The 24,388-nt window shown below is 66.6% G+C and overlaps 4 protein-coding genes across 9 annotated transcripts; 1 reads left to right on the forward strand and 3 right to left on the reverse strand.

Annotated features, from left to right (window-relative positions):
• Positions 1 to 592: 592 nt before the first annotated feature.
• On the reverse strand, positions 593 to 1,483 carry MRPL34 (mitochondrial ribosomal protein L34). Its single transcript, XM_075524339.1, has 2 exons — positions 1,395 to 1,483; positions 593 to 1,169 (listed from the first exon to the last, which is right to left on the reverse strand). The coding sequence occupies exons 1-2, from the start codon at positions 1,436 to 1,438 to the stop codon at positions 866 to 868; spliced, it is 348 nt and encodes a 115-aa protein (XP_075380454.1). The 5' UTR covers positions 1,439 to 1,483; the 3' UTR covers positions 593 to 865.
• Positions 1,484 to 2,225: 742 nt separating this feature from the next.
• ABHD8 (abhydrolase domain containing 8) lies at positions 2,226 to 12,758 on the forward strand. 2 transcript variants are annotated; one of them, XM_075524196.1, is made up of 5 exons: positions 2,226 to 2,619; positions 9,294 to 10,056; positions 10,685 to 10,855; positions 11,045 to 11,261; positions 11,385 to 12,758. In XM_075524196.1, exons 2-5 carry the CDS (start codon positions 9,302 to 9,304, stop codon positions 11,532 to 11,534), a joined length of 1,293 nt encoding a protein of 430 aa, XP_075380311.1. In that variant the 5' UTR covers positions 2,226 to 2,619; positions 9,294 to 9,301; the 3' UTR covers positions 11,535 to 12,758. The 2 variants fall into 2 exon arrangements, with proteins under 2 accessions (XP_075380311.1, XP_075380309.1); XM_075524194.1 differs by lacking the exon at positions 2,226 to 2,619 and adding an exon at positions 2,698 to 3,154.
• Positions 12,759 to 13,932: 1,174 nt separating this feature from the next.
• On the reverse strand, positions 13,933 to 19,726 carry ANKLE1 (ankyrin repeat and LEM domain containing 1). The gene is made up of 8 exons (XM_075524197.1): positions 19,701 to 19,726; positions 18,504 to 18,609; positions 18,240 to 18,342; positions 16,119 to 18,125; positions 15,853 to 16,015; positions 15,590 to 15,749; positions 14,987 to 15,116; positions 13,933 to 14,232 (listed from the first exon to the last, which is right to left on the reverse strand). Exons 1-8 carry the CDS (start codon positions 19,724 to 19,726, stop codon positions 14,060 to 14,062), a joined length of 2,868 nt encoding a protein of 955 aa, XP_075380312.1. The 3' UTR covers positions 13,933 to 14,059.
• A 1,264-nt stretch (positions 19,727 to 20,990) lies between these two features.
• Positions 20,991 to 24,092, reverse strand: BABAM1 (BRISC and BRCA1 A complex member 1). 5 transcript variants are annotated; one of them, XM_075524267.1, is made up of 9 exons: positions 24,052 to 24,092; positions 22,907 to 23,216; positions 22,755 to 22,813; positions 22,499 to 22,619; positions 22,355 to 22,433; positions 21,935 to 21,959; positions 21,536 to 21,665; positions 21,316 to 21,402; positions 20,991 to 21,199 (listed from the first exon to the last, which is right to left on the reverse strand). In XM_075524267.1, exons 2-9 carry the CDS (start codon positions 23,198 to 23,200, stop codon positions 20,999 to 21,001), a joined length of 996 nt encoding a protein of 331 aa, XP_075380382.1. In that variant the 5' UTR covers positions 23,201 to 23,216; positions 24,052 to 24,092; the 3' UTR covers positions 20,991 to 20,998. The 5 variants fall into 5 exon arrangements, with proteins under 5 accessions (XP_075380382.1, XP_075380381.1, XP_075380383.1 ...); XM_075524266.1 differs by having other exon boundaries at positions 22,907 to 23,237; positions 24,052 to 24,089; XM_075524268.1 differs by lacking the exon at positions 24,052 to 24,092 and adding an exon at positions 24,019 to 24,035.
• Positions 24,093 to 24,388: the final 296 nt, after the last annotated feature.

Below are 24,388 nucleotides of genomic sequence, written 5' to 3' on the forward strand. Positions count from 1 at the left end.
GCCCCGCGCGCTCCTATTGGCCCGCGCCGCGCCACTCTCTCCTTCTACTGGGTGCCGCGCCTGTCACTCATCGCGGCGCTGAGGAGCGTGGGGTTAGGTTGAGGCAGGAAATGCCCGCTCGGAAGGCCCGGGGGGGGGGGGGGGGTGGGGGGGGTGGTGCAGGGCGGCAGGACCCGGATGTGGTGCCGGCCGCGGGGCACGCTGGGAGGTGTAGTCCGTGCCTCTATTTCCCTTGGCCCTCGTTAATGAAGGCGCTGTTCATTACGCGGCGGGAACGAGGCAGTTCATTAGCAGCGCTGGGAGAACAGCGGCCGGGAGAAGGCAATTCCTCCCCTCCACCCCGGCCCCAGCCCAGGGCTGCAGCCCAGAAGCGGGACCCCGGTCCTGAAGCACCTCGGGGGGATGGAGGAGCGGAGGAGGCAGAGGCGCTGCCGACATGGCCGGTGTCAAACTGAAACCAAAGTTCCCTCCACCCTCAGCCCTAATTCCGCGCTCGTGCCATCCTTCCGAATACTCCCTAGCAGCCGCAACCCCGTGAACAAGCCAGTTTTCCTCCCCCCGTTAGTTTGGCATTAACAATTAGCGCACGAAGTTCAAGGCGAGTCGCTGGGCTTTAATTACAGCTCGTGTTTTCACAAGTTCATCTCGGAATCACGTATACAAAGCGGCAATAATTTTACAATTTAAAAAGCCCTCGGAGGCCACCCCTCACGTCAGCGCGATTCCTCGCACGCTCCCCACGTGAGAGGGACGTGCCGCTCGTCGCGGTCTCCCTCGGCACGGAGCGGGTCACTCCAACGCCGTGGCAGCTCTAGGGCTCGATTCTGGCTTGTTCTACACCAAATCGACCTCGCGGGCAGAGCCCTCAGTGGCTCAGAGACTTCCTGCCCTTCAGCATACGCCGGAGGATAACCTCGATGCCGGCCGGCGTGCTGATGCGCTTGATCCAGCCGTGGGTCCGTTTGCGCTTGCGGTTGTTCGGCTGATACTCGTTCCCACGCGCTTTTGTGCGGATCTGCTGGTGGTTCCAGGAAGACACGGGGCCGGGGCAGACACCCACGGCCTTGAAGGGGAGATGGCTTCGGAGAGGCGGCTCCAGGGAACCTGAGAGGAGCGAGGCTGTTCGGAGCTGGAAAGGGCAGGTTGCAGCTTGCTGCGGTAGAAAAAATCTTGGGGAAAAGGTAAAAAAAAAAAACAACAAAACGGGAGAAGTGAGAAGAGAGAGCCTGGCGCTGCCGCTGACAGGACAGTAAAGGGTTTTTCTTCAGCAGTGAGGGACGGGGCTGCCCCTGCCGTGTCTCCCCCCCAGCCCAGGGCCCGCTCGCCCCCCCCCGGGGGTAACACCACACCCCGCCCGCCCTCAGCCCTCCCGGGGAGGCGGCGGCCGCCGTTACCTGCCGCCAACAGCCCGCGGCCAGAGGCGGCCCAGCCCCGCCATCTCCCTCAGCCCCTCCTGGCAACACCGCCCTCCCAACAACACCGCTCCCTATTGGCTCCCTCCGCCCGGCCAATGACGGCCGGCGGGCAATGCGCATGCGTAGGAGGAAGTACGTACGACGCACTGCCCGCAAGGGCCGATGGGCCTTGTAGTCCTGGAGAGGAGCGGGTTCGCCGCGCTGTTACCATGGCAACGGCCGCGGGGTACGGCCTGGGCCCCCCGGGCTTGCGAAGCGCCAAGGCCTGCTGCGGCGGGGAGGGCTCGTCCCTGCCACAGGCCGCTAACAGAGCAAAAGCCGCCTCTAAAGGTTAATTTATTCCTTGCCAGGACGGTCCTGCCGGCCCCAGCTCCGGGGTTCGGGCCCCTCCGGGGCGGGAGGCCCAGGCCAGGCCCAGGGCCCTGCCGCCATAGGGGGCCTGTGCCGCCGCCCTCCCTGCCCGGCCTCCTCGCCTGTGAGGAGCGTGCTCTGGCTGCCCCCAAAATTGTCACGATAAGCAGCGTGGAGCACCGGCATCCATTTTTGGAAGCCCCGCCAGGCACCATGATGGGCCTGGCAGAGGGTACGCTGGTGCTGGGACCGGCACCGGACTCTCTGATCGCCTTCGTCCTCTAACGTATATATATGTAGGTAGAGCAGCAGCATGGAGGATGTGCCAAGGCACCTACAGAGAGGTTCGGCCTCTGCCCGTTCCTGAGTAGGCGAATGTGATTATCTGTGTTTTACAGAGCAGGAAAATGAAGTGCAGGAGGAAGAGGAGGAGGAGGAGGAGGAGGAGGAGGAAGAGAAGGGCCAGCTGGGGGGTCAGCGGGTGAGTCACTGCTAACCCGGGGACCTCAGTCATCCTCGCTGTCTGCTCTGATCATTGACAAGATCCTTCAGATTGCTTTGCTGGAGGCAAGCCCAGCCGTATCGCCAAGAGCAGGCACCAGCTCTGGGGTTTTTCTGCACCGGTTTGCTGTGTTCCCGCCAGAAGTCAGCCCGTCGGGGTGAGGGGATGCGACGGCAGCCCTCCCAAACCCACGGCCGTGAAAATAAACCCAAGAGACATTCGCGATTTTACGTTTGTCCTCCCGGCCCCTGAGGTCTGCACGTTCACGCTTTGGGTCACCCGTGCTGAGCTCCGACGCGCTCGTGGCGCTGACACGCTCGTGGCCTTTGGGAAGCTGCAAATACCAGAATGGTGAGGAAATGGGAAAAGGTAAAAAAGGACTCGGTAACTCATCCCACTGGAAGGGGCAAAAAACCAGGGCGAGTCCTCCCGCTCCCCCGGCTCCTGGCAGGCTCCCATGGGCGGGCGGCGGGGCTGCGCTGGGTCTTGCTTTGACTGGCAAGTCTCCTTGTCTGTCACACCGAGAGCCCTCCTCTTTAGGAGGGATTTAAGGGGCTTTCTATGGCTATAGACTACAAGGACAAATAGCACCCCCAAACCCCAGAGCTCAGTTATGAAGCTGTTCATGGGGAGAAGATGGAAGGAGAGATTTCGGTCTAAAGCAGATGAGCTGAGCTGAAGGCAGCGCTCCATCCTTCCCACCAAACAGGCAAAAAAATGTAATCGGAGGAGCTGAAAAGCTGAGCAGCCTGCCAGCGCTGGCACCCTGCATCCTTCACAGGCTCCCACCGCCTCGGGCATCTCTTCCTCTCCCCCTTTGCCTCCTGCAAGATTTAAGCCTTTCATTTGCAACCTCGACTCCTGACAATCCTTGTCGATAAATGAGGTGAGCATCCTCTTCTGTCTCTCTCCCTTTGTGCGGAGGACTCGGAGCGCAAGCTGCGATGTAGGGCTGAAGCGGAGGGGAGGAAGGTGCTCTGCACGGGGAGCAAAATGGCCAAAAGATGTGTTTTTTCGAAGCTGACAATGCGAAGGGATTTGAGAGGCGTCGGATGGGTTTGCGGGGAGAGAAGGGGAGACGGTAGCCTCGCAGCGGCACGGCATTGCTTGCGCTTAAATAACCCTGTTATATTGAGCATGCTTTGAGCGCGGGGTGATAAAAAGCTGCCCAGCGATAAAACTTAAGGGACGGCTTCTGTTGTGATGCAATTGCAGTAAATGATTGCTGGCTCTGCCCGAAGACCTGCTGTTGCTATGTGCGTGTCAAATCTGCTTGGATTTTCGGTTGGAGACCGAGGGGGCACCTGCACGCATTGCTGCCCGGCGGAGGGGGCAGGGTTTTCTTCTTCTCCTGCCTCCTTGCAATGGTTTCTTCCAGCTTGCTGCTGGAAGACGGTTAGCTGCCGGAGGAATCCAGCCGGCTTTTCTGCGGCTATGCGGTGGGACCGGGGGGCGATCCTCCCCCTGGAAATCCAGGAGATTTGGGAAACGGAGGGAATTAAGCGGGATTTTGGTTTTTGCGGAGGTCAGACACAGGTTACTCTGCTGTGCATTGCATAATCTTTTGTTTCTCAAGGTCTTCTTCCTTCCTAAAGAGAGACGTGTGGCAGGCAGCCAGCCGCGGCTCCAGGCTGCCGTATGTCTTACAGACGCTCTGCTTTCCCTGCCGTGCCGTTTCTTGACTGAATGCGATTTGTCTGCGTCCTGCGGGGCCCTCGGCGAAGTCCTGCTGCCCGCAGATGGGGACCGGTCCTCCCCCTCCTGGGAGGCTGCATCCCCGCCTGTGCTGAGGATTTCAGGGCTGCCTCCTTGGTTTTCTATTTGTACGACTGATAAAGCCTTCCTCTGACGACTTACTCCTGACTGTCCTGATAAAGCTGCTATAATTGTATCAGGACGGGGAAGCCAGGCCTAACAATAAATCCAGGTGCTTGCCACCAGCTGAAGCGGCTTTTTCACATTCCCCCAGAGGGAAGTTTACTTTGCAGGACCGAGACGAAGCGGCATAAACGTTTTCTTGTGTGTATCTGAGATCGGTGCTTAAACAGTCGTTCTCTTTATGTGTTTCTCAATGCTGCAGTTTCACCGCTTTGCAGAGAGTGAATGACTGGGGGAGGCTGGGAAGAGCATAATAATATTTGCCCATTCCTCAGGAGTGTCGTGTGTCATCATTAATACTCGCGAGCCCCGGAGGGAAGGGATTAGAGCTGAACAAATTATTATGGCAGGTCAGATTCTGGCTGCAGCACATCTCATGCTGCTCTCTGGCACCTCTCCTCTGAGGATTTGCAAGGAATTAGCAGATAACGAGTCCCTGCTACTCCCTGCGAGGGTCCAGGGCTCTGTGCAGGGAGGGGGACGGAGGTGCTGAGCGGTGATGGGACTCGCTGGGTTATGCGGAGATTCGTGGCTGTCGGCTCCGGCACTGAATCCCGCTCGCTCTGCCCCTGCGGTAAACGGTGCTCTTGGCTCGCTTATTGGGACCAAATGTTTACCAGGACTTCTCTTGGCAGGCACGGGCCCTGGGGGCTGTCACGGAGAAACGCGCCCTCCTTTTTCCTGCCCATAATTCAAGGTCTCCCCAGCGGGGACGGGACAGGAGGCGGAGATTTTTGTCATTCCCAACACCCTGGAGGTTTGGGACATCGGGTATCCCCAGCAACCCAGCGGGGACGGGACCACTGGGGGAGGCAGGAGCAGGAGGCTGTTTGGGGCAGGGGAGACCCTCTTCTCTGCAGGGATGGCAAGGGAAGAGCCAACTTGGCCGGCCCATCCCAGTGTGGCCGTAAGCGTGCCCACGCCGTGCTGTCGCATCCCTGGGGCAGACGTGGTGCAAGCGCTGCCCTGACACACCACCCTACGGGCTCTGTGTCAGCCCCACGGGCTCTGTGTCAGCCCCACCGGCTGCGTGTCAGCCCCACGGGCTCTGTGTCAGCCCCACCGGCTGCATGTCAGCCCCACGGGCTCTGTGTCAGCCCCACCGGCTGCATGTCAGCCCCACGGGCTCTGTGTCAGCCCCACCGGCTGCGTGTCAGCCCCACGGGTTCTGTGGAAGCCCCACGGGCTCCATGTCAGCCCCACGGGCTCCGTGTCAGCCCCACCGGCTGCGTGTCAGCCCCACGGGCTCTGTGTCAGCCCCACCGACTGTGTGTCAGCCCCACCGACTGCATGTCAGCCCCGTGTGGCTGCCTGTCATGTTACCGTGTCGGGCTTTCCGCCCTCCATCCTGCCACGTCGCATCTCGTCCCATTTTTCTCCAGCTGTGACATGGTGCCGTCAAGTTGTATAAAATCTGAGGCGCTGCAGCCCAAAGTAGGTCAGTAAGTTGTTTTTTTCCCAGCTGGGTTATTCACTGCAGCGGCCGGGAGGGTGAAGCCGGAGAACTCCGCATGGGTGCTCTGGGACGAGGTCTGGACCTGGGCAATAAATCATCCGCCTGGAATTAATCCCCAGCATCCCTCGAGCATCCCCTCTCTGCTGGGAGCAGTTTCCTGGGGGTAGCTGTGATTTTAGGGGGGACCAGGATGTGGGTATCAGCTTGGGGCGATGCCGTCCGCCATCCCAAGCTCGTGCCGTGTCCTCGGCCTCGTGGGACACGTGGGCTGATGGCAGGTTCACACCGCGCCTGACTCATTGTTGTGCCTGGCCTTATGTAACCGGTGTCGAAATCTCGCTCTCTGCCGGGGGCGACGATGGAAGGTAGCTGGGATGGAGGGGGGGGGGGGAAAAGCAGCTCATCGCCATGGTTACCAGCATCTTTGCAAAGTTCTTCGCATCCATCTGGTTTCATTTTTCAGCCTTTTCATCTCGCGGAAGGAACATCCCTTGATGTTTCTGGCTGCATCAGCCGCGGCAGACGGCGTGGTGGGTTAGAGAAGGCACGTGGGAGGTGGGAGACGGGCGCGCTTTGCCTCCCGGCCCCTGAGATGAAGCCTGACATCGAGTCAAGTCGCTTAACCTCCTGTTCCTCCATTTCCCACCTAGCACGGCTCGACCGGGATGTGCTCTCCGATGGGATTCGGGTGGTGTTTTCTCAGTCTGATACCCAGCAGGGAACGCCACGTCCCGGACCACAAGCTCCAGCCTGGGCGTATCTGCGCGGAGGCATCTCAGCTTGGGGAGCCAGGCCCTGTCCTGCCGAATAGCCCCTCTCTTGCAGCGGGATCCGGGCTCGTACCCAGAGCCGATGAGGCTGGAGGGTGGCTCCGTGGCTTGAGCCTGGGCTCCTGGATCTGCCTGCAGAGCTCCTGACTGCCAGAGCCTTCCAGCAAATCAATTCTGGAAATGAACAGGATGGACTGATTGAGTTAATCCTGAGAAGTTAATCAATGTCGAGGTGGTTTGGCCACAACTCCTGTTTATCATCCATACAGAGATCATTAGTACCTTGTGAAATGGAGGCGCAGCGCAAAGCCAGGCTTTATGGAAATCAGAGGCAGAATCATGTCCAGGTCCCACAGGCTGAGCCCGGGGAAACCGTACCCGGCGCAGGTGCAGGATGTGGCCTGCCAGCCGTGGGCAGAGCTTGCAGAGAGCTCGCAGTCGTGCTCACGGGGACTGCGAGACTCGGGGTCTGCCTGGTTTCCCCTCTCCCCCTGGGTTTTCCGCCTGCCCCATCTCTCTGTTCAGCATTACCAGCTCCGGGCTGCTCGAGGATCAAGAACAACCCAAGCCTGGCACCAACCTGGTGCTCGAAAGCACGGCGAGAGCAGCGGTGTGTCCGCCCCAGCGCAGAGGCGGCCGGGCATCTTCCAGCCAGGGCTCCGGCCACTCTGGTACCCAGCTCCTCGGGCTCATCACCCATCTGGAAGCGTGGCTCAGCAGAGCAGACCAGCCCCTTGCCAGCGAGGTCTGGATTTAGCTTATCCTTCCCAGGGCTCTAAGACCTCCTGCTCTTGCTCATCAGCTTGGATGGGTCTACTCCCAGAGCAGCGAAGGGAGCCCGGCGGGTGACACAGCTATTTAGCACGGCGCTCGGCCAGCCTGCCGAGCTGGGGACTGCGGGAAAGCTCTCGGTGTTGTAGGACCTGAGCCGCATCCTGCACGGACGTGCTTGGATCCAGAAGAGAGATCACCGACACGAGCCCTGAGCCTCATCCTGCACGGATGTGCCCGTGTCCAGAAGAGAGATCGCCGATGCAAGCCTGGGTACCAAACCGCCATGGCTGGGACTGCCGTGCCCCGCATCGAGGGGAGCCCCTGGGGAGCTCCCCGGCCAGCGGCAGGGAGAAGGAGCACCCAGGACCGGTTTTGCTGCATTTCCAGTCCCGACAATTCGGCACCCAGAGCCTTGCACGGCGTTTGCGTGGGAGTCGGGCCACCGTCCCCGACAGAGCCGGGCGAGAATCAAACGCTGGCTGCTGTCCCGAGAGCTGGCAGCGCTCCTCGGATAAGCCGCTCCAGCTTTGCCAAGGGAACCGTTACCCGGATCGCTTGCCTGGAGCAAACAGGCTGGGTTTTTTTTCCCAGGGAAACCCATGAGCCATGTGTTGGGCTGGGGCCGGAGCACGCGGGCTCCCTGCTGGCCAGCAGCTCTCGGCAGAGCCCGTCCAGTCCCTGGGAGCTCACGGGGGCCAGGCTGGGCATGTTGGGGTCCGTGGGGGTCTCTGAGGAGGGCTCGGCTTCCCCAAATGCAGTGAATGATAAAAGCCGTGGCGAGGGAGGCCTGCGTTCCCAGCCTGCCTCTGTCCCTTGCTTTGTTTTGCACGGTCTGCCAGCAAAGCACCCGTAATCCTGCCGGGTGCACTTGAAGGGGTCGTTCGGGGAGCTAAGGGGGCTGCGCCTGACAGTGTCGCTGGGATTTAGACGTTAAATTCCCGCCTGGGAACACGCTTTTCCTTCTCCTCCCCTCCACGGGAGTCATGGTCGGTACCCGCAGCCACCGGTCGGTACCCGCAGCCACCGGTGCCCCCTCCCGCAGGGACAGCCCCTCTGCGCAGTGCCCGCTCCGGCTCTCTTTGCCCGTCGGCATCAATAATTCACCATGTTTAGCTTCATCAATAATAAATGTGCGTCAGGCTGCCAGCCAGGGGAGGCAGGGACTTCCCCAGCCCCCTCCGTAGCCACCCTCAGCACCGCCGGGACGGCATCAGGCTCTGGTCCCGGCCCCGGTGTCCCCGGTGCCACCAGCCTCTCCTACCTCGCATCTGCCTTTACTCAGGTCTGGCTTCGCTCTCGGCCGGGCTCGGTGGTCCCAGCGTCCGCAGCCCCCTCCCAAAGCCACCCGAGCGCACCTGGAACGGCAAATGTCAAGGAATGAGCTTTGGGGACAGCAAGGACAGGGCCACGGCCCCCCAGCCTGCGCGGTGCCGGGTGGGGATGTGGGGAGGGGGTTTCCCACCCCCCAAGTGGGCGCTGGGTCACTGCCCCCCCCAGTTCTCTTACCGTATTATTTTCAGCCTTGGTTTGCGGAGTGACTTTAATTAAAACTTTTATCTCCCATCCCTGTAATTTCCATCTCTCGCTGCTTGTAGTGGTGGTTTAGACTAGAGATACACATATAAATTGGTATAAATAATGCATTTTCATAGCCGAATCTTTCCTTAGCTCCATATTTGGTGCCAGAAATAGCATTTTCATTTCAAACAGGCTTTTCTTTGCATGTTCCTTCCCTCGGCCAGAGCAGATCCCTTCTTGGAGGCCCGTGGCTGCGTGCCGGGGACTGCGTGGATTTGCAGCCGCTCGAGTTCATCTCTGCTGGGCCAGCGTAGGTCGCATGAGCTCAGTGACAGGGACGTGGCCCAGACAAAGCTGCACGGGGAGTGCTGGGCCCATTTGCAGGGGGCTGAGGAGGGCTGTGCATTTGGGGAGCACCACGTTCCCCTCCCCGATGCATCCCCGGAGGCACGTTCTGCCCTCGCTTGTGCCGCTGCGGCTTTGCCCGGGGCTGGCAGCAAAGCAGGAGGGGACGGGGCTGTCGCTGGTCCCCTGTGCCGCAGCCAGGACCCCCAGCAGGTCCCCACTGGGTGCTGGAGCTGGTGACTAACCCCCCTTCTCCTGCCCCCCCCCTCTTGTCTTCTTTGCAGGGAGCATAATGCTGAACAGCATCACCGATGGGCTCCTCTGCTGCCTGATGGGCAAGACGACGAACGCCGTGGGGCCGCTGGACAGCGTTGAGTCCAGCAACGGCTACAGCTTCATGGAGGTGAAGCCGGGGAGGATCCTGCGGGTCAGGCACAGCATGCCCAACCGCCCGGCCCCGGATGGGCCTGAGGAGACCCAGCCCGGGGGGCCGGAGCGGGGCACGGTTCACTGCAAACGCAAGATCACCGTCTACCGTAACGGGCAGCTGGTGATCGAGAACCTGGGGGATGCCGTCCGCTCCGAGATCCTGCACTGCCAGAACAGCTCGGGGGAACCCAACAGCACCGTGGAGCTGGAGCTCTCTGACCTGGCCGGCCAAGCTCCTGCCCAGGGTCCCGCCAGCACGCCGGGATGCGGCACACGGGAAGCAGCCGCTGCCCCCGGCAAGCGTCGGAAGCGTAAACCCAAGAAAGTCGTCAACATCGACTGCAAGAAGCAGATCACGAGCTGCAAAGGGACGCACAGCGACGTGGTCCTCTTCTTCATCCACGGCGTGGGTGGCTCGCTGGACATCTGGAAGGAGCAGCTGGACTTCTTTACCAAGCTGGGCTACGAAGTGGTGGCTCCCGACCTGGCCGGCCACGGCTGCAGCTCGGCTCCCCAAATTGCTGCCGCGTACACCTTCTACGCACTGGCGGAGGACATGAGGGCCGTCTTCAAGCGTTACGCGAAGAAGAGGAATATCTTGATAGGACACTCGTACGGGTAAGGGACCGGGCGGTCCCAGGAGGGAAGGGATGGATTCATCCCCACCCCGACCTCTCCTTGGCAGCGAATGCCCAACAAATCCTGCGCTTCAGGGTCTGAGAAGCAGAGGAGGGGTGTGGGGTTTCCCGTTCTGGGTTTATCCCTCAGCTCTGATCTCCTACATCCTCTTGGTGTGTGTCCCTGGGTCCAGCTAATCCCAGAGCCCGTCCTCCAGCAGGGAAGCTGGCGGAGCACAGCCTATAAATAGATTAAGCCCAAGAAAGTCAATTAGATGGAGACTAAGCACTGCAGAGAGCAAGGCTGGGAGGAGAGGGAGCCGGAGCCGGGCTCCGAGCTGGGTAGGATTAGATCAGAAGGACAAGGCTGGTCCAGGCTAGCAGGCACCCAAGCGGGTCCCAGCACCCTGCTTTGCTCTGCACAGGAGCGAAACCCCGAGCTCAGCCCCTCTGCCCGGGCTCTGCGGGTTCGACTGGGGTCACCCTGCCCCAGAAAGGGGACGCACGAGTCTGGCGAGAGGGTGTAGCCTGGGCTGCAGCCATGGATCCTTGGGATCTGCCTTGGGATGCAGCATCCTCCGGTGCCACGGGGTTGGAGCACGGCCCCCATGCTCTGTCTCTCCCCACAGGGTGTCCTTCTGCACCTTCCTCGCCCACGAGTACCCAGACCTGGTCCATAAGGTGATCATGATCAACGGAGGGGGCCCGACGGCGCTGGAGCCCAGCCTCTGCTCCATCTTCAACATGCCCACCTGTGTGCTGCACTGCCTGTCCCCGTGCCTGGCCTGGAGCTTCCTCAAGTGAGTGGCCGTCCCGGCACCGCGGCGCTGGGGAGGGTTGTCCCCGGCCAAGCTGGCTTCCAGCCACCACGGGCAGGGACACCGCGTCCTGCCAGCAGCATCCCCCGCGCTCCTGTGCCCCCGATGCCGAGGCGCCCGGCCGGCACCACGCTGGGCTAACCCGCTGGCTGTGCCGGCTCCGTCCCGCAGGGCTGGCTTTGCTCGCCAAGGTGCCAAAGAGAAGCAGCTGCTGAAGGAAGGCAACGCCTTCAACGTGTCCTCCTTCGTGCTGCGCGCCATGATGAGCGGGCAGTACTGGCCGGAGGGCGACGAGGTTTACCACGCGGAGCTGGCCGTGCCCGTGCTCCTGGTCCATGGCATGCACGACAAGTTCGTCCCAGTGGAGGAGGACCAGCGAATGGCCGAGGTAGGGGACCGAGCGGGGCCGGGGGGGTGGACGAGGGCCGGGGTCTGCCTGCCAGCACGCGGCGATGCAGGCAGGGCGCTCGTCCCGGCGCTGACGCCTGCTGCTGCCGCCGTCTCCCTCCAGATCCTGCTGATCGCCTTCCTGAAGGTGATCGACGAGGGCAGCCACATGGTGATGATGGAGTGTCCCGAGACGGTGAACACGCTGCTCCACGAGTTCGTCCTGTGGGAGCCCGAGACGCCAGCTGGGGACGGGCAAGGGGAGAAGAAATAAGGTGGCGGGACGCGGTGACCGGGCTGCTCCGATGGGAGAGATGTTTCGGAGCGAAGAGGGGTTTGCGAGAGCGGAGGGGTGCGGCGGAGGCTGCCCTCGCCGGGAGCTCAGCCGATTTTCTTTCCCGGCCGCATCGGAGGCTGGTGGCGGAGTGCGGAGGCTCCCCTGGGTAGGGGTGCGTGGGGCCGGCAGCAGGAACATGGCAGACCTGGTCCCTGTCCCCTCGGGGATGGCATGGCAGCCACTGGAGCGTCTTCATCCTGTTTCTTTGTAGTATTATTTTCCTCACGCAGTGACCCCCCCCCGGGGACGGAGAGGAGGCGGCTGCGGGGAGACTGGTCCCACCTGCAGCAAAACGGGAAGAACTCGGAGGGGTTCCTCCAGGGAGAGCGTGTCGGCTCCGGCACCTTCCCGGCCAGGGCCGGAGGAGCTGAGCTGGGATTGCTTTAAGGGGAAGCCAAAGGCTCCTCAGCCTCAGCAGCGGGGTTTCCCTCTCTGAGCCCCGCAGCGCCTCGCTCGAGCTGTCTGTGGGGCCGGGAGGACGGGACCACCATTATTGCCAGCAGCCGTGCACGTGGCGTCCAGCGGCTCCTGCCTGGCACTGGCGAGGGTCTGCCTGCACAGCTCGTCTCTGCCTGCACAGCTCGTCTCTGCCTGCACAGCTCGTCTCTGGCCTGGCCAGGAGATGAGGACGAGGAGGCGACCCGCTCCTGTGGGCACGGCCGGAAGGACCGTCAGCTCCCCCGCCGTGGTGGGGCTGGCGTGGCTGCGGTGGGGAGGACAACGCCAAACCTGAGCTCTCCCACGGTCCCCGGTGCCACCGTCTGTGCAGTCGCGTCCCCAACCACCATCGCTTTAGGTACCGCAGCGCTGGCTTCCGCAGAGCCCTCCGCTTCCCTCCCGCTGCCGCATCCTCGAGATGCTCAGAGCCATCGCCGCCACGCAGCGACTCCCGCAGTGTCCGATCTGCTCACCCTTCCCGGCTTCCAGCTCCTCCACGACTCCGGGACCCACCACCCGCTCCCGGACCACATCCTTGCCAGGAATCGCACCCGTCCCTCGTGCACCGGGGGACCAGCAATACGCCATCGCGTTGCCGCTCTGTCCGTCCTTGCCGACGGCTCCTGTACGGATCCGCAGGGTCTCGGAGCAACACGGGAGCAACGAAGCAAACCGCAACTGTCTGATCGCTCGTTACCTGCTGACGCCATTCTGTACATAACCCACCGGTCCCATCATCTCCTTCCCTCTGCGCTTCACGTCCCGCTGCCAGGAGCCGGGCAGGACCGAGAAGGTACATGAGAAGTGTCCAGCGGGGACTCGGGTGCCATCGGAGGGTCCGGGGGCTCCCGGCCGCGCTGGGACGGGCGGGAGCCCGAGCGAGCCGGGAGGACGCTGTGCTCGGGGGACGGCCCCGGCCTCCCCGCTACCCCAAAGAGCGGAGCCGCTCCCTGCTTTGTTTCCCTCCTATTTCCCCCCATCTAAACCAAAGAAACCACCAGTCCCACGGAAACCTCACCCTTGGCCCACGTCCCACCCGGCCCCACCTCGCCCCGACCGGGGCCGGCACCGCACCGAGGCACCCCAGGTCAGCTCGAGGGGCTCCTGGCTGGGCAGGGCTGCTCCGACCAGAGCTGGCACCCACCTGCAATGCACCTTCCCCGAGGCTGAGCCCACCTTCCTCCCCAAACCGAGCGATGCAGAAGAGGAAGGGTCCTTTGAAGCCGGTCCCGGCGTGACGGGGACCCCGTGTGATGGGTGTCCCCAGGCGGACCCCCTCCGTCCCAGCACCAGGGCAGAGCTGCCCCTCTGCCAGCGCCTACCCCTGCCCGCTGCTGCCGCGACCTGTCTCATAATGAGAATTTTAACGACCCTGGATTCAGATTGTTTCCACGAGCTTTCCCCTGCGACACCCCTCCCACCTCATCCCGGCCAGGGGAGACCCCGCAGCACGGCCGGGCTCCGCAACGAGGGTACCCAGAAATACAACCGTACCCCAAAACGCGGCTCTGCCCCCGCCGCAACCCCCCAGCCAGCTCCAGGCGACTGTTGGTGCCCGGCTGCGGGCCACGGCTTTTCGACCTCCGTTTGCCACAGAGTCTGTGTCGCTTGTACCCACATCGCTTGTGCTAAGGCCAGGGCAAACCGCGCACCGTAACCCCGCCGCCGAGCCACGCGCCGTGTTAGTGCCATTTCACACAGTAAAGCCGTGTTATATTCTCAGCCGCCTCCGACTCGATGATGGGGAGAGATGCGGCGGGCACGGGGGGCTGTCCTAGGAGCACGGCGGAGCGGGGAAGCAAAGCCAGAAATCACACGCAGCTTGGATTTCTTAGCAAAAAAAAAGAAAAAAAAGAAAAAAAAAAAAATAGACCTGCAGCGATTTATTTATCACCCTCTAGGGAAATAGAAAAGTAGAAAAATAGAAAAATTCTCGCCAGTGTTCACGACATAAAACCCGCGCCCGGAGCGCAGCCGCCTCCTCGGATAGGAGGCAGGGGGTGTCCCCCAGCACCCCAGGGTGCTCAGCGCCCGCCCTGGATGTCCGCTGGCCGGAGCTGCCGCTCGCCCTCAGCCAGGAAGATGCGCATGGCCCTGTGCAGCATGTGGACGCCCAGGCGCCGGCGCCGCTCCGCCGGCCAGCTCGCTGCCACGCCGTAGCAGTTCCCCTTCCTCTGGTTGGTGATGGTCTGCAGCCCTGCAGGGACGGGGTCGGCACCCACGGCCCCAGCCCTCTGCTTCCCACCGGCACCCACAGCCTCGGGGGGACGGGGTCGGCACCCACGGCCCCAGCCCTCTGCTTCCCACCGGCACCCACAGCCTCGGGGGGACGGGGTCGGCACCCACGGCCCCAGCCCTCTGCTTCCCACTGGCACCCACAGCCTCGGGGGGATGGGGTCGGCACCCACGGCCCCAGCCCTCTGCTTCCCACCGGCACCCACAGCCTCGGGGGGACGGGGTCGGCACCCACGGCCCCAGCCCTCTGCTTCCCACCGGCACCCACAGCCTCGGGGGGACGGGGTCGGCACCCACGGCCCCAGCCCTCTGCTTCCCACCGGCACCCACAGCCTCGGGGGGACGGGGTCGGCACCCTCAGCCTCGGGGGGACGGGGTCGGCACCCACGGCCCCAGCCCTCTGCTTCCCACCGGCACCCGCAGCGATGGAGGCAGCCCCGCGTCCCCCACCAGCACCCGCTCCCCAGGCGGCTTTTCCCGCAGGAGATGGGCGTTTGGGGGATTTGTGCCCAGACCCTGCGCTGGCAACCGGGGACCCCAAAGTCCCCGTGTGCCCCAGGATGGGCTGCAGCCCCCCCTCTGCGTCCCCACGGCTCCTGCGTGGGGTGGGAGAGAGGGATGCGGGGGGTCGGGCTGGCGGCAGAACCGATGCCGAGAGCCGCGGCAGGGGCGGGGGGCCAGGGCAGCACCATCTCCCCCCCGCCGGCCCCGCTCACCCAGAGCCTCCACGAGGCAGCTCTCCCGCGTGTAGGCCTCCGCCGGGACGGTGCTCTGGAAGCAGTGCACGGAGACGACGCCCTGCCCGCTCGCCCAGATCTCCAGGATGCGCCGCACCTTGGGGCAGCCCTGCGGGACAGCGGGCACCATCACCGCGGCCTCGGGCCCTCGGTGCAGCCCCCCACGCCCATCACCACGGCCCCAAGCCCTCGGTGCAGCCCCCCATGCCCATCACCACGGCCCCAGGCCCCTCGGTGCAGCCCCCCACGCCCATCACCATGGCCTCAAGCCTCTCACTGCAGCACCCCATGCCCATCACCACGGCCTCAAGCCCCTCGGTGCAGCCCCCCACGCCCACCACCACGGCCCCGAGCCCCTCACTGCAGTCCCCCGTGCCCATCACCACAGCCCCGAGCCCCTCGGTGCAGCCCCCCACGCCCATCACCACGGCCTCAAGCCCCTCGGTGCAGCCCCCCACGCCCATCACCATGGCTCCAGGCCCCTCGGTGCAGCCCCCCGTGCCCATCACCACGACCTCAAGCCCCTCGGTGCAGCCCCCCACGCCCATCACCACGGCCCCAGGCCCCCCCAGCCCACCCCACCTTCTGGCTCCTGGCGCGGTGCTGGCTCAGCGCCTGGGCGAGGTGGCAGTACGGCCGGGCGCGTGTCCCCTTGCCCACGTAGAAGATGGCTTTGACGAAGGTCCTGAAGCACTCGGCTGGGCTCAGGCGGTGGCAGCGGCGCGGCAGGTTCTGGGTGGTCCTGGGGGTGCGAACCCCCAGATTCGGGGCTTGATGCCTCCCAGGGGGTCCCCGCTCGCATCCCCCCAGCTCAGGGGGCGCACGGGGCGGTGGCGTGGCCCTACCTGGGGTCGAGCAGGAGGTAGTTGAAGCTGGACTTGACCAGCCCTTCCCTCCACCGCCGGCTCCGGTCAGGGCGGTCAAACTGCCGGGCCAGCGCCAGCTCATCCTGGGCACAGTCAGGGACGTCGCCGGTCCGCAGCGCAGCCGCCAGCTCGGGGCTGTGCCCTGGGGCGGCCGTGCCAGCACCGGGGAGCACCGTTAGCCCCACGCCAGCACCGCGGGGACCAGCCAGCCAAGCTTGGGGGGGGGGGGGATCCCCGGGACTGACCTGCCGGCCTCCCCCGGGGTCCCCTCGCCAGCTCCTCCAGCCGCCGCAGGTACAGCCGCCTGGTGAGCTCCGTGATGGGTCCCGGGTCATCCCCCAGCGCCCGCAGCCGCCGACGCAGAGCTTCGTCCGAGAGGGGCCGCGGCGGTGCCGCGCACGCTTGCCCGTCCTGGACTGCGGTGTCCTCGGGGCTGGCGGTGGCCTCTGTGCTGGGGCTGTGCCGCTCGGTGGGTGCCTGTCCCCGCTCCTCGTCCTCGAGATGTTCCTTGGAGCAGCGGGTGCTGCAGCTGGCGGGTGAAAGCGGCACGGCCGAGCTCCCCGGTTCCACCGCGGTGCTGCCTGGCAGCTGCGGGGCCAGGAGGTGGCTGAAGCTCCCGTGGGGCCGCAGGGGCTGGCGTGTCCCCACGGACGAGGGGTCCTGCCACCCAGAAGCATCCTCCAGCACCCTGGGGTTGGGGCTGCCGACAGCACGGGGGGAGCCCCGAGCATCTGATGGGGAGTTCTGGGGGTGCCCGTGGTCCCCAGGGCACAGCAGGACCGTGGGGCTGGAGCCGGGGGAGCCCCGAGCATCTGATGGGGAGTTCTGGGGGTGCCCGTGGTCCCCAGGGCACAGCAGGACCGTGGGGCTGGAGCCGGGGGAGCTGTCGGTCCCCAGGGGGGAGCTGGGCTGGCTGGGGGCTCCGGGGAGGATCTCAGTGTCATCCAAAGAGCCCGTCCCCTCTCCGTCCCCGCCGGACGCATCCTCACTCCACGGGGTGACGCAGTGCCCCGAGGTGGTGGCAGGGTCCCTGGGGACACCCCGGGGTGCTCTGAGCCCGGGGGGTCTCTGGGGCATCTCCAGCATCTCGTTGAAGAGGGAGGAGGAAGAGGAGGCCTTGAGCCGTGCTGCGGAGGCCTTGAGGCGGCTCTTGGTCCTCGGGGTGACGTGGCGGTGCCCGGGGGGCTCTGGGTCCTGGGGGGTGGCATCCCCAGCAGCAAGGCTGGCCGGGCTGCAGGGGGGGGAGCCCCGGAGGCTGCACCCCCAGAGCCGTGCAAGCAGCTCCCCTACGCCGCCCACCTCTGAGCCATCCTCGCAGTGAGGGGCTGCCCTTGAGCCCCCCCCAAAATCCTCACCCTGCACCCATTCTGCATTTGGGGGGCTGGCGGGGGGCAGCTCCCAGGCGGTAGCTCCGGTTGGGGAGGGGGCTTCGCCCAGCTCCAGCTCCCCGGCTGCCCTGGGCGGGGGGCACCGGTGGTGCCGAGCCCCCGGGCACCCCCCGGCCTCGCTGGGCTCCAGGGTCTCCACGGCACTGACGAAGCGCTCGCTGGCACCGCTGCTGTCCCCAGGGCTGCTCCGGTCCCCAGATCCTGCCTCGAGCACCGTCGTCCCCAGGTCGGGGACAGCCGGGGCCGCGATGCCCAGCCCTGCCCAGCCCGTTGGTGGTCCCTGGGGGACACCGGGATGGTGCTGAGCCTCGGCACCCGGGATGTCACCGTCCCCGGGGCTCCGGCACGCCACGGAGCAGCTGCTCAGGCCACCGCGGAGCAGGGGAGCCACGGGGGATGCCCCGTGTCCCCCTGGGACCCCGCCGCAACGCTGGGGCTGGGGGGAGCCCAGGGACCCACCAGGACCAAATTCCCACTGGGGAGAGGGGCCAGGGCTGTCCCCAGCGCTGGGCTGGGGGAGAGCCCAGGGGGGACCCCCCATCTTCCCCCCACCTATCCGGCTCTGGGGTCCCTCCCCGAGCTCGTCCCCGGCCGAGAGCAGCGTGCTGGAGGCGAGGGGCTGCGGGGGGAGAGCTGGGTCCCCGGGGTCCACATGCAGCCATGGGGCAAGGGAGGGAATGGCAAGGGAGAGCGGGGGGCCCCCCCAACCGCAGCCACCCCCCAGCTCCGGCTCCGGCAGCAGGGACCTGCGGGTGCTGCTCAGGGGCCCGGCCTCAGAGCCGTCCTCGGGGAGCCCGGAGAAGACGCTGCCTTCGATGCCGTCCTCGGTCAGGAAGGAGGGGGAGCGCCTGGGCCCCCCCGGGTCTGGGGACAGAGAGGGGAGTCAGCATCCAGCCCGAACTTGGGAGGGGGGGAGGCTGGATCAGGCCCCCCCCCCCGACACCAGCCCCGGCCAAGGGGGCACCCTGGGGACCTCACCCTCTGCGGGGGGCCAGCCCCGGGCACGCTGCAAGTCTGGCAGGATCTGCAGGCACGCGTGGTTGCCCTGCTCCGGCACCAGCTCGATGCCTCGTTTCCCATCCTGCGGGGAGGGGACGCTGCCGTCACCCCCGCCAGGGCCACCATGGGGTGACACAGCCCCGCCGGGCGCCCATTGCTCACCCACCCCACCGATAGCGAGGGTCCCAGCACAGGCAGCACCTCCAAGGTGCCGTCCCCGTCCCCAAAGCTGTCTCCGCTAACCTGGTCTCCGAACTCCGGGTCCCCCCCTTTCTTCAGCAGGAGCTCGGGGCGCCTGCGGCACCCCCAGGACGCGGTGACGTGCAGCCGCATCGGCTCCTCGGCGGACCTGGAGCGGGGAGCAGGGCTTCACCCCCAGCTCGGCCAGCAGGTCAGGGCCGTGGCCAGCAGGTCAGGACTGTGGCCAGCAGGTCAGGGACACAGCCGTCCCCTGGGCGCCATGCAAGTGCCACCAGTCCCGCAGCCGGGTGCTCCAGCATCGTGGCGGGGGGGGGACGATGACGCCGGCCGTTACGTGGCGTTGGGGTCCCCACCGTGCCGCAGCAGCAGCCCCAGGCAGCGCCCACCCGCTCTCTGCCAGTGGGTGGGCGGATGGGTGGGGGTGACCCCCTCCAGGTTGGGGTGGGCCCCGGGTGGGCCCCCCCCAGGGCCTGCACCGCAGCCGGGCACGGTCAGCGCGGGGGGGCCAGCCCGCAGCCCCCCCGGTCATCACCCCCCCGGCTCGGAGCCACACACTGGGGCACCCAAACCGGGACCCCGCCAGCGTGAGGAGACCCCTCTGCCCCCCCCCCCCCGAGCAGTGCACGCCATGCCCCCCCCCCAATGCACCCGCTGCTGCCCAAAGCAGCGAATGCCCCCCCCGCGTACCCCCAGTCCGTGCAGGGACCCCAGCGCCGTGCGTGCACCGGACCCCGCCCCCCCCCCGGTGCAGTGCCAGGGCCCCCCCTCCCCAGTGCAATCCCCCCCCGGGGGCAGTGCATACAGGGGTACCCCTAAACAGACACCACCACCCCCCCCCCGAGTTGCAGCACGTGCAACGCGCCCCCCCGCCCGGTGCAGCGCCGCTAGTGCAGAGTCCCCGCCCGTGCAAAGCCCCCCCCGCGCCGGTGCAAGGCCGCGCCCCGGGGCAATGCCCGCCCCCCCCCCCCCCCCGGTGCAACGTCCCTGTCCCCGTCCACGTCCCCCCGCCCCAACGGTGCAATGTCCCCGTGTCCCGTCCCCCCCGGTGCAACGTCCCCGTCCCCGTTACCCCCGCCGGTGCAACGTCCCCGTCCCGGTCTCCGTCCCCGGTCCCCCCACCCCGGTAAAATGTCCCGGTCCCCGTTCCCCCCCCACCCCGGTGCAATGTCCCCATACCCCCCCCATCCCCGGTGCAATGTGTCCCCCCCCCCCCCGTGCACTGTCCCAATGTCCCCTTACGGCTCGCGCCGCCCCGCGCCGCTCATACCGCCCCGCGCACGCGCACTGCGCCCCGCCCGTTCGAACCCCACCGCGCACAGCAACCCCGCCGCTCATTGGCTGACGAGGCGGCCAATAGGAACCGGCCGAGGGCAGCCACGCCCGCCCCACCAGGCGTGATGGCAGCTGGAGGGGCGGGGCCGCACCGCCCAGTGCCCCGCCCACGAGCTCCAGCACCGCCCAGTGCCCCGCCCACGAGCTCCCAGTGCCTCCCAGTGCCCTGCACCGGCGTTGCCCAGTGCCGCCCAGTACCCTCCACCAGTACCTCCCAGTGCCCTGCACCAGTGCCTCCCAGTGTCCTGCACCGGTACTGCCCAGTGCCACCCAGTGCCCTGCACCAGGGCTCCCAGTGCCTCCCAGTGCTCTGCACCAACATGACCCAGTGCCATCCAGTAACCTGCACCAGGGCCTCCCAGTGCCTCCCAGTGTCCTGCACCGGCATTGCCCAGTGCCACCCAGTACCCTCCCACCAGTGCTCCCAGTGCCTCCCAGTGTCCTGCACCGGCATTGCCCAGTGCCACCCAGTGCCCTGCACCAGGGCTCCCAGTGCCTCCCAGTGCCCTGCACCGGCATTGCCCAGTGCCACCCAGTGCCCTGCACCAGGGCTCCCAGTGCCTCCCAGTGCCCTGCACCGGCATTGCCCAGTGCCATCCAGTACCCTCCCACCAGTGCCTCCCAGTGCCCTGCACCAGTGCTCCCAGTGCCTCCCAGTGTCCTGCACCGGCGTTGCCCAGTGCCGCCCAGTGCCCTGCACCAGGGCTCCCAGTGCCTCCCAGTGCCCTGCACCAGCATGGCCCAGTACCATCCAGTAACCTGCACCAGGGCCTCCCAGTACCCTGCACCAGTGCTCCCAGTGCCGCCCAGTGCCCTGCACCAGGGCTCCCAGTACCCTGCACCAGGGCCTCCCAATGCCTCCCAGTGCCCTGTACCAGGGCTCCCAGTGCCACCCAGTGCCCTGCACCAGTGCCTCCCACCACTGCCCCACTGTTAGCGGCGAGAGCCCCGGGGCTGCCCGGGCACCCAGCCGCCCCTCGGGGTCCCCGCGCCAGCCCAGGCCCCCCCGGCCCCCACGGCCGTGGGGGGAGCACGGGGGGCCCGGGGGGGTGACGCCACCCCAACGCCCCCCAGGTTCCCCATCCCGGCGCAGCAGCCGCAGCATGGGCACGACACCCGCTCAGGAAAAAACGCCTCTTTCTTTCCCCCGTCCCCGGTCACGCCGTAGGGCGGCTCGCGGCAGCCCTTTACCGGCCGCCCCCGGCTCAGACGGTGGCCTCGATTTCGGGGGGCTCGTCCTCCTCCAGCAGCCCGTACGCGGCGTGGGTCTGGAAGGGCCGCTGCAGCGGGTGCGCCAGCAGCTTGGCCATGCAGTTGTGCAGCTCCACGGCCGGCCCCGTCAGCGGCACCTCGTACTTGTAGTTGGTGCCTTTGGTGTCCAGGCTGCTGAAGAAGCCGTACATCTCCTGGCGGAGGGGACACGCGGGGACGGGGAGCGCTGGCGCGGGGCGACACGGCCCCCGGCCGCGGCGGGGGGACGGACGGACGGACGGATGACGACGACACCCCGTCCCATATTTACCTTCCAGCTCGTCTCGTCGTCCTTCTCCTCCGCCCCGTTGTGGATGTAAACCACGTCGAAGAAGAAGTAGGGGCACTGCAGCATCTTCTGCGGGATGAGAAGAAGCCGGGAAGGGCGCCGGGAGGCTCTTCCACACGCCGGGACGGACCCGGAGCCGCTGAGCTCGCCCCATGGCGGGGGGGGGGACACACACACACACACACAACGGGGGGGACCCTACCTTCATGTGCTCCGACATGGAGAACTGGGGCTGGCAGCCCGGGCGGCCGAACACCAGGATGGTCCGGACCACGTAGGGTGGCGGGATGGTCTGCACGTTCTCCGTCACCGGCAGCTCAATCTTCTGCTGGCTGTGCCGGGAGGACGGAGGCGGCTCAGGGACCCCCGCGCCGCGGGCAGGGCTGCCTGCGGCTCGGGGCTGCCTGCGGCTCGGGGACCGTCCCCACCTCCTTAAAACTCAAGGACAGCGTGACAGCGCTGGGCTGGGACTGGGAAAGCAGCACCCACCCCGGGAGCCGTCCGGGCTAAAGGCTCGCGGGGTTTTTACAGCAAAGCAGAAAATTCGGAGCCAGGCGGGAGCCCCGATCCCCCCCCGGTCCCCCCCCCCAGCCGTACTCACATCAGGTTGAAGAGCCCTTCCAGATCTGCAGCCCCAGGTAAGGACCGATCCCGGCACACGGACCCCTGCCCGCCCCGGGGGACGTCCCGCACCCAGACCCAGCGGCTGGACGCCGGGATGGGGAGAAAACACCAATAAATGGGTGCTTGGCGGGTCTGGAGGGTGCAGCGCTAAACCCTAAACCCTGCCTTGGGGGATTCAGGGGCTCTCAAACGCCGGCACCGCTCTGCGCCGCAGCCGGCTCGGCTGTGCCGGGGATGCCAGCGAGGCCGCGGATCTGCTGCCATCTGCAGGCAACGGGCCTGGGGGGTCCCCGCTGATGCTCGAGGGACCCTGTTGGCACCCGAGGGACCCCATTTGCACCCAAGGGACCCTGAAGGGTCCCGGCCCCCCGTCCCAGCCCCACAGGCGGTGGGATACTGAATGACTTGCAGACGACGGTCTCCAGGTCGTAGAGGCAGCTGCAGACCTCGCGGGGGTCCGAGGTGAACCCTGAGAGCTGAGAGGAGCCAGGGTGAGGGGGGCACGGAGCCGTCCCCGTCCCCGTCCCCCGTCCCCACTCACCCACGTGGCGTCATTATTCACCACCACCAGCGCGAACTCGTGGCACTTGTCGATCTTGTGCTTCGTCCTCACGAACATCTCGATCATCTTCTGGGAGATGTTCAGCGCGTTGGTCTTGGATCTGCCGCAGAGGCTGGAGCTCAGCGGGGACCAGCGTCACCCCGGGCCCCAACTGCGCCCGTCCCCGTGCCGGCTGGCGACGGCGGAGCCGGGGTCCCCGGGGCCAGCCCAGCCGGGAGCAGCCCCCAGCGCTCACCCGTTAAAGGACTCCAGTTTGGGCAGAGCCATCTCCTCCGCCAGGTCCAGGCAGATGATCTGCAGGAGGGAGCCGTGGCTGAGCCCCCCGCAGCCCCTCACCCTGGCATCGGGGCTGCACCCCCCCTCACCCCCCCCCCCGCAGACACTCACCACCTTCTCGGGGCAGTTCACCCGCGGCGTCTTGACCTGGAACTCGGTGGGGGGTGCAGGGCCAGGCCAGGCGGTGCCGTCGGGCGCGGCCGTGCCCTGCGGACTGTCGTCGGCGCTGGCCGCCTCGCCCTCCCCCTCGCTGCGGTTGCCCACGCTGGCCTGGGTGCTCAGCGCCCGGTCCTCGGCCCCCTCGGGGTTGGAGCGGGTCCTGGGCCGCGGCTCCGTCGCCTTCTCCTCCTCCTCCTCGGCAGCGCTGCCCGGCTCCGACGTGTCCATCACGCAGCCACGCTCCATGGCGGCTCCGGCGGTGCTGGGGACCGATGCCGGGTGGCTGCGGGGTGTCAGCGCTGCCGCAGCCCTGCGTCCCCCGGCCCCCCCTGCTCCATGCACCCCCTGCTCACGTACCCCCCCCGCTCCGTGCACCCCCTGCCCCACACACCCCCCCACACTCTGTGCACCCCCCACTCTGTGCACCCCTTGCTTGCATCCCCCCTGCCCCACGCACCCCCCCCGCTCCATGCACCCTTTACCCACGAACCCGTGGACCCCCCCCACCCTCTGCACCCCCTGCTCACGAACCCCCTGCCCCACGCACCCCCCCCGCTCCGTGCACCCCTCGCTCACGAACCCCCTGGACCCCCCCCCACTCCGTGCACCCCCTGCTCACGAACCCCCTGCCCCACGCACCCCCCAGCCCCATGCACCCCCTGGACCCCCCCACTCTGTGCATCCCCTGTTCACGTTCCCCTGCCCCACACACCCCCCCCCACTGCGTGCACCCCCCCGCTCCGTGCACCCCCTGCTCACGTACCCCCTGCCCCACGCACCCCCCCCGCTCCGTGCACCCTTTACCCACGAACCCGTGGACCCCCCCCACCCTCTGCACCCCCGGCTCACGTACCCCCTGCCCCACGCACCCCCCCCGCTCCGTGCACCCCCTGCCCCACGCACCCCCCCACACTCTGTGCACCCCCCACTCTGTGCACCCCTTGCTCGCATCCCCCCTGCCCCACGCACCCCCCCCACCCCCTGCACCCCCTGCCCACGTACCCGCGCCCCGTGCACCCTCCTGAACCCCCTCCCCTGGCTCCGCGCACCCGCTGTTCGCGCACCCCCGACCCGCGCACCCCCCGGCGCGCGCTCACCCGCTCCCGGCCGCACGAGCCCCGCCCGGTACCGCCCGGAAGCGGCGTACGCGCGGGGGCTGCTGGGATTTGTAGTTCCCCGGGGTCCCGCCGGGCACGTGGGGGCAGGAGAGCACCCGGCACCCTGAGTGCCCGTGCACTGCACCCCACGCACCCACGCACCGCCCCTGCACCCCAAATATTCCTGCACGCCCTCCTGCACCCATGAGCTGCCCCCTGCACCCCAAATATCCCTGCACGCCCTCCTGCACCCATGAGCTGCCCCCTGCACCCCAAATATCCCTGCACACCCTCCTGCACCCACGCACCGCCCCTGCACCCCAAATATCCCTGCACG

Source organism: Mycteria americana, chromosome 24 (genome assembly GCF_035582795.1).
Source record: "Mycteria americana isolate JAX WOST 10 ecotype Jacksonville Zoo and Gardens chromosome 24, USCA_MyAme_1.0, whole genome shotgun sequence".
Taxonomy (NCBI): Eukaryota; Metazoa; Chordata; class Aves; order Ciconiiformes; family Ciconiidae; genus Mycteria; species Mycteria americana.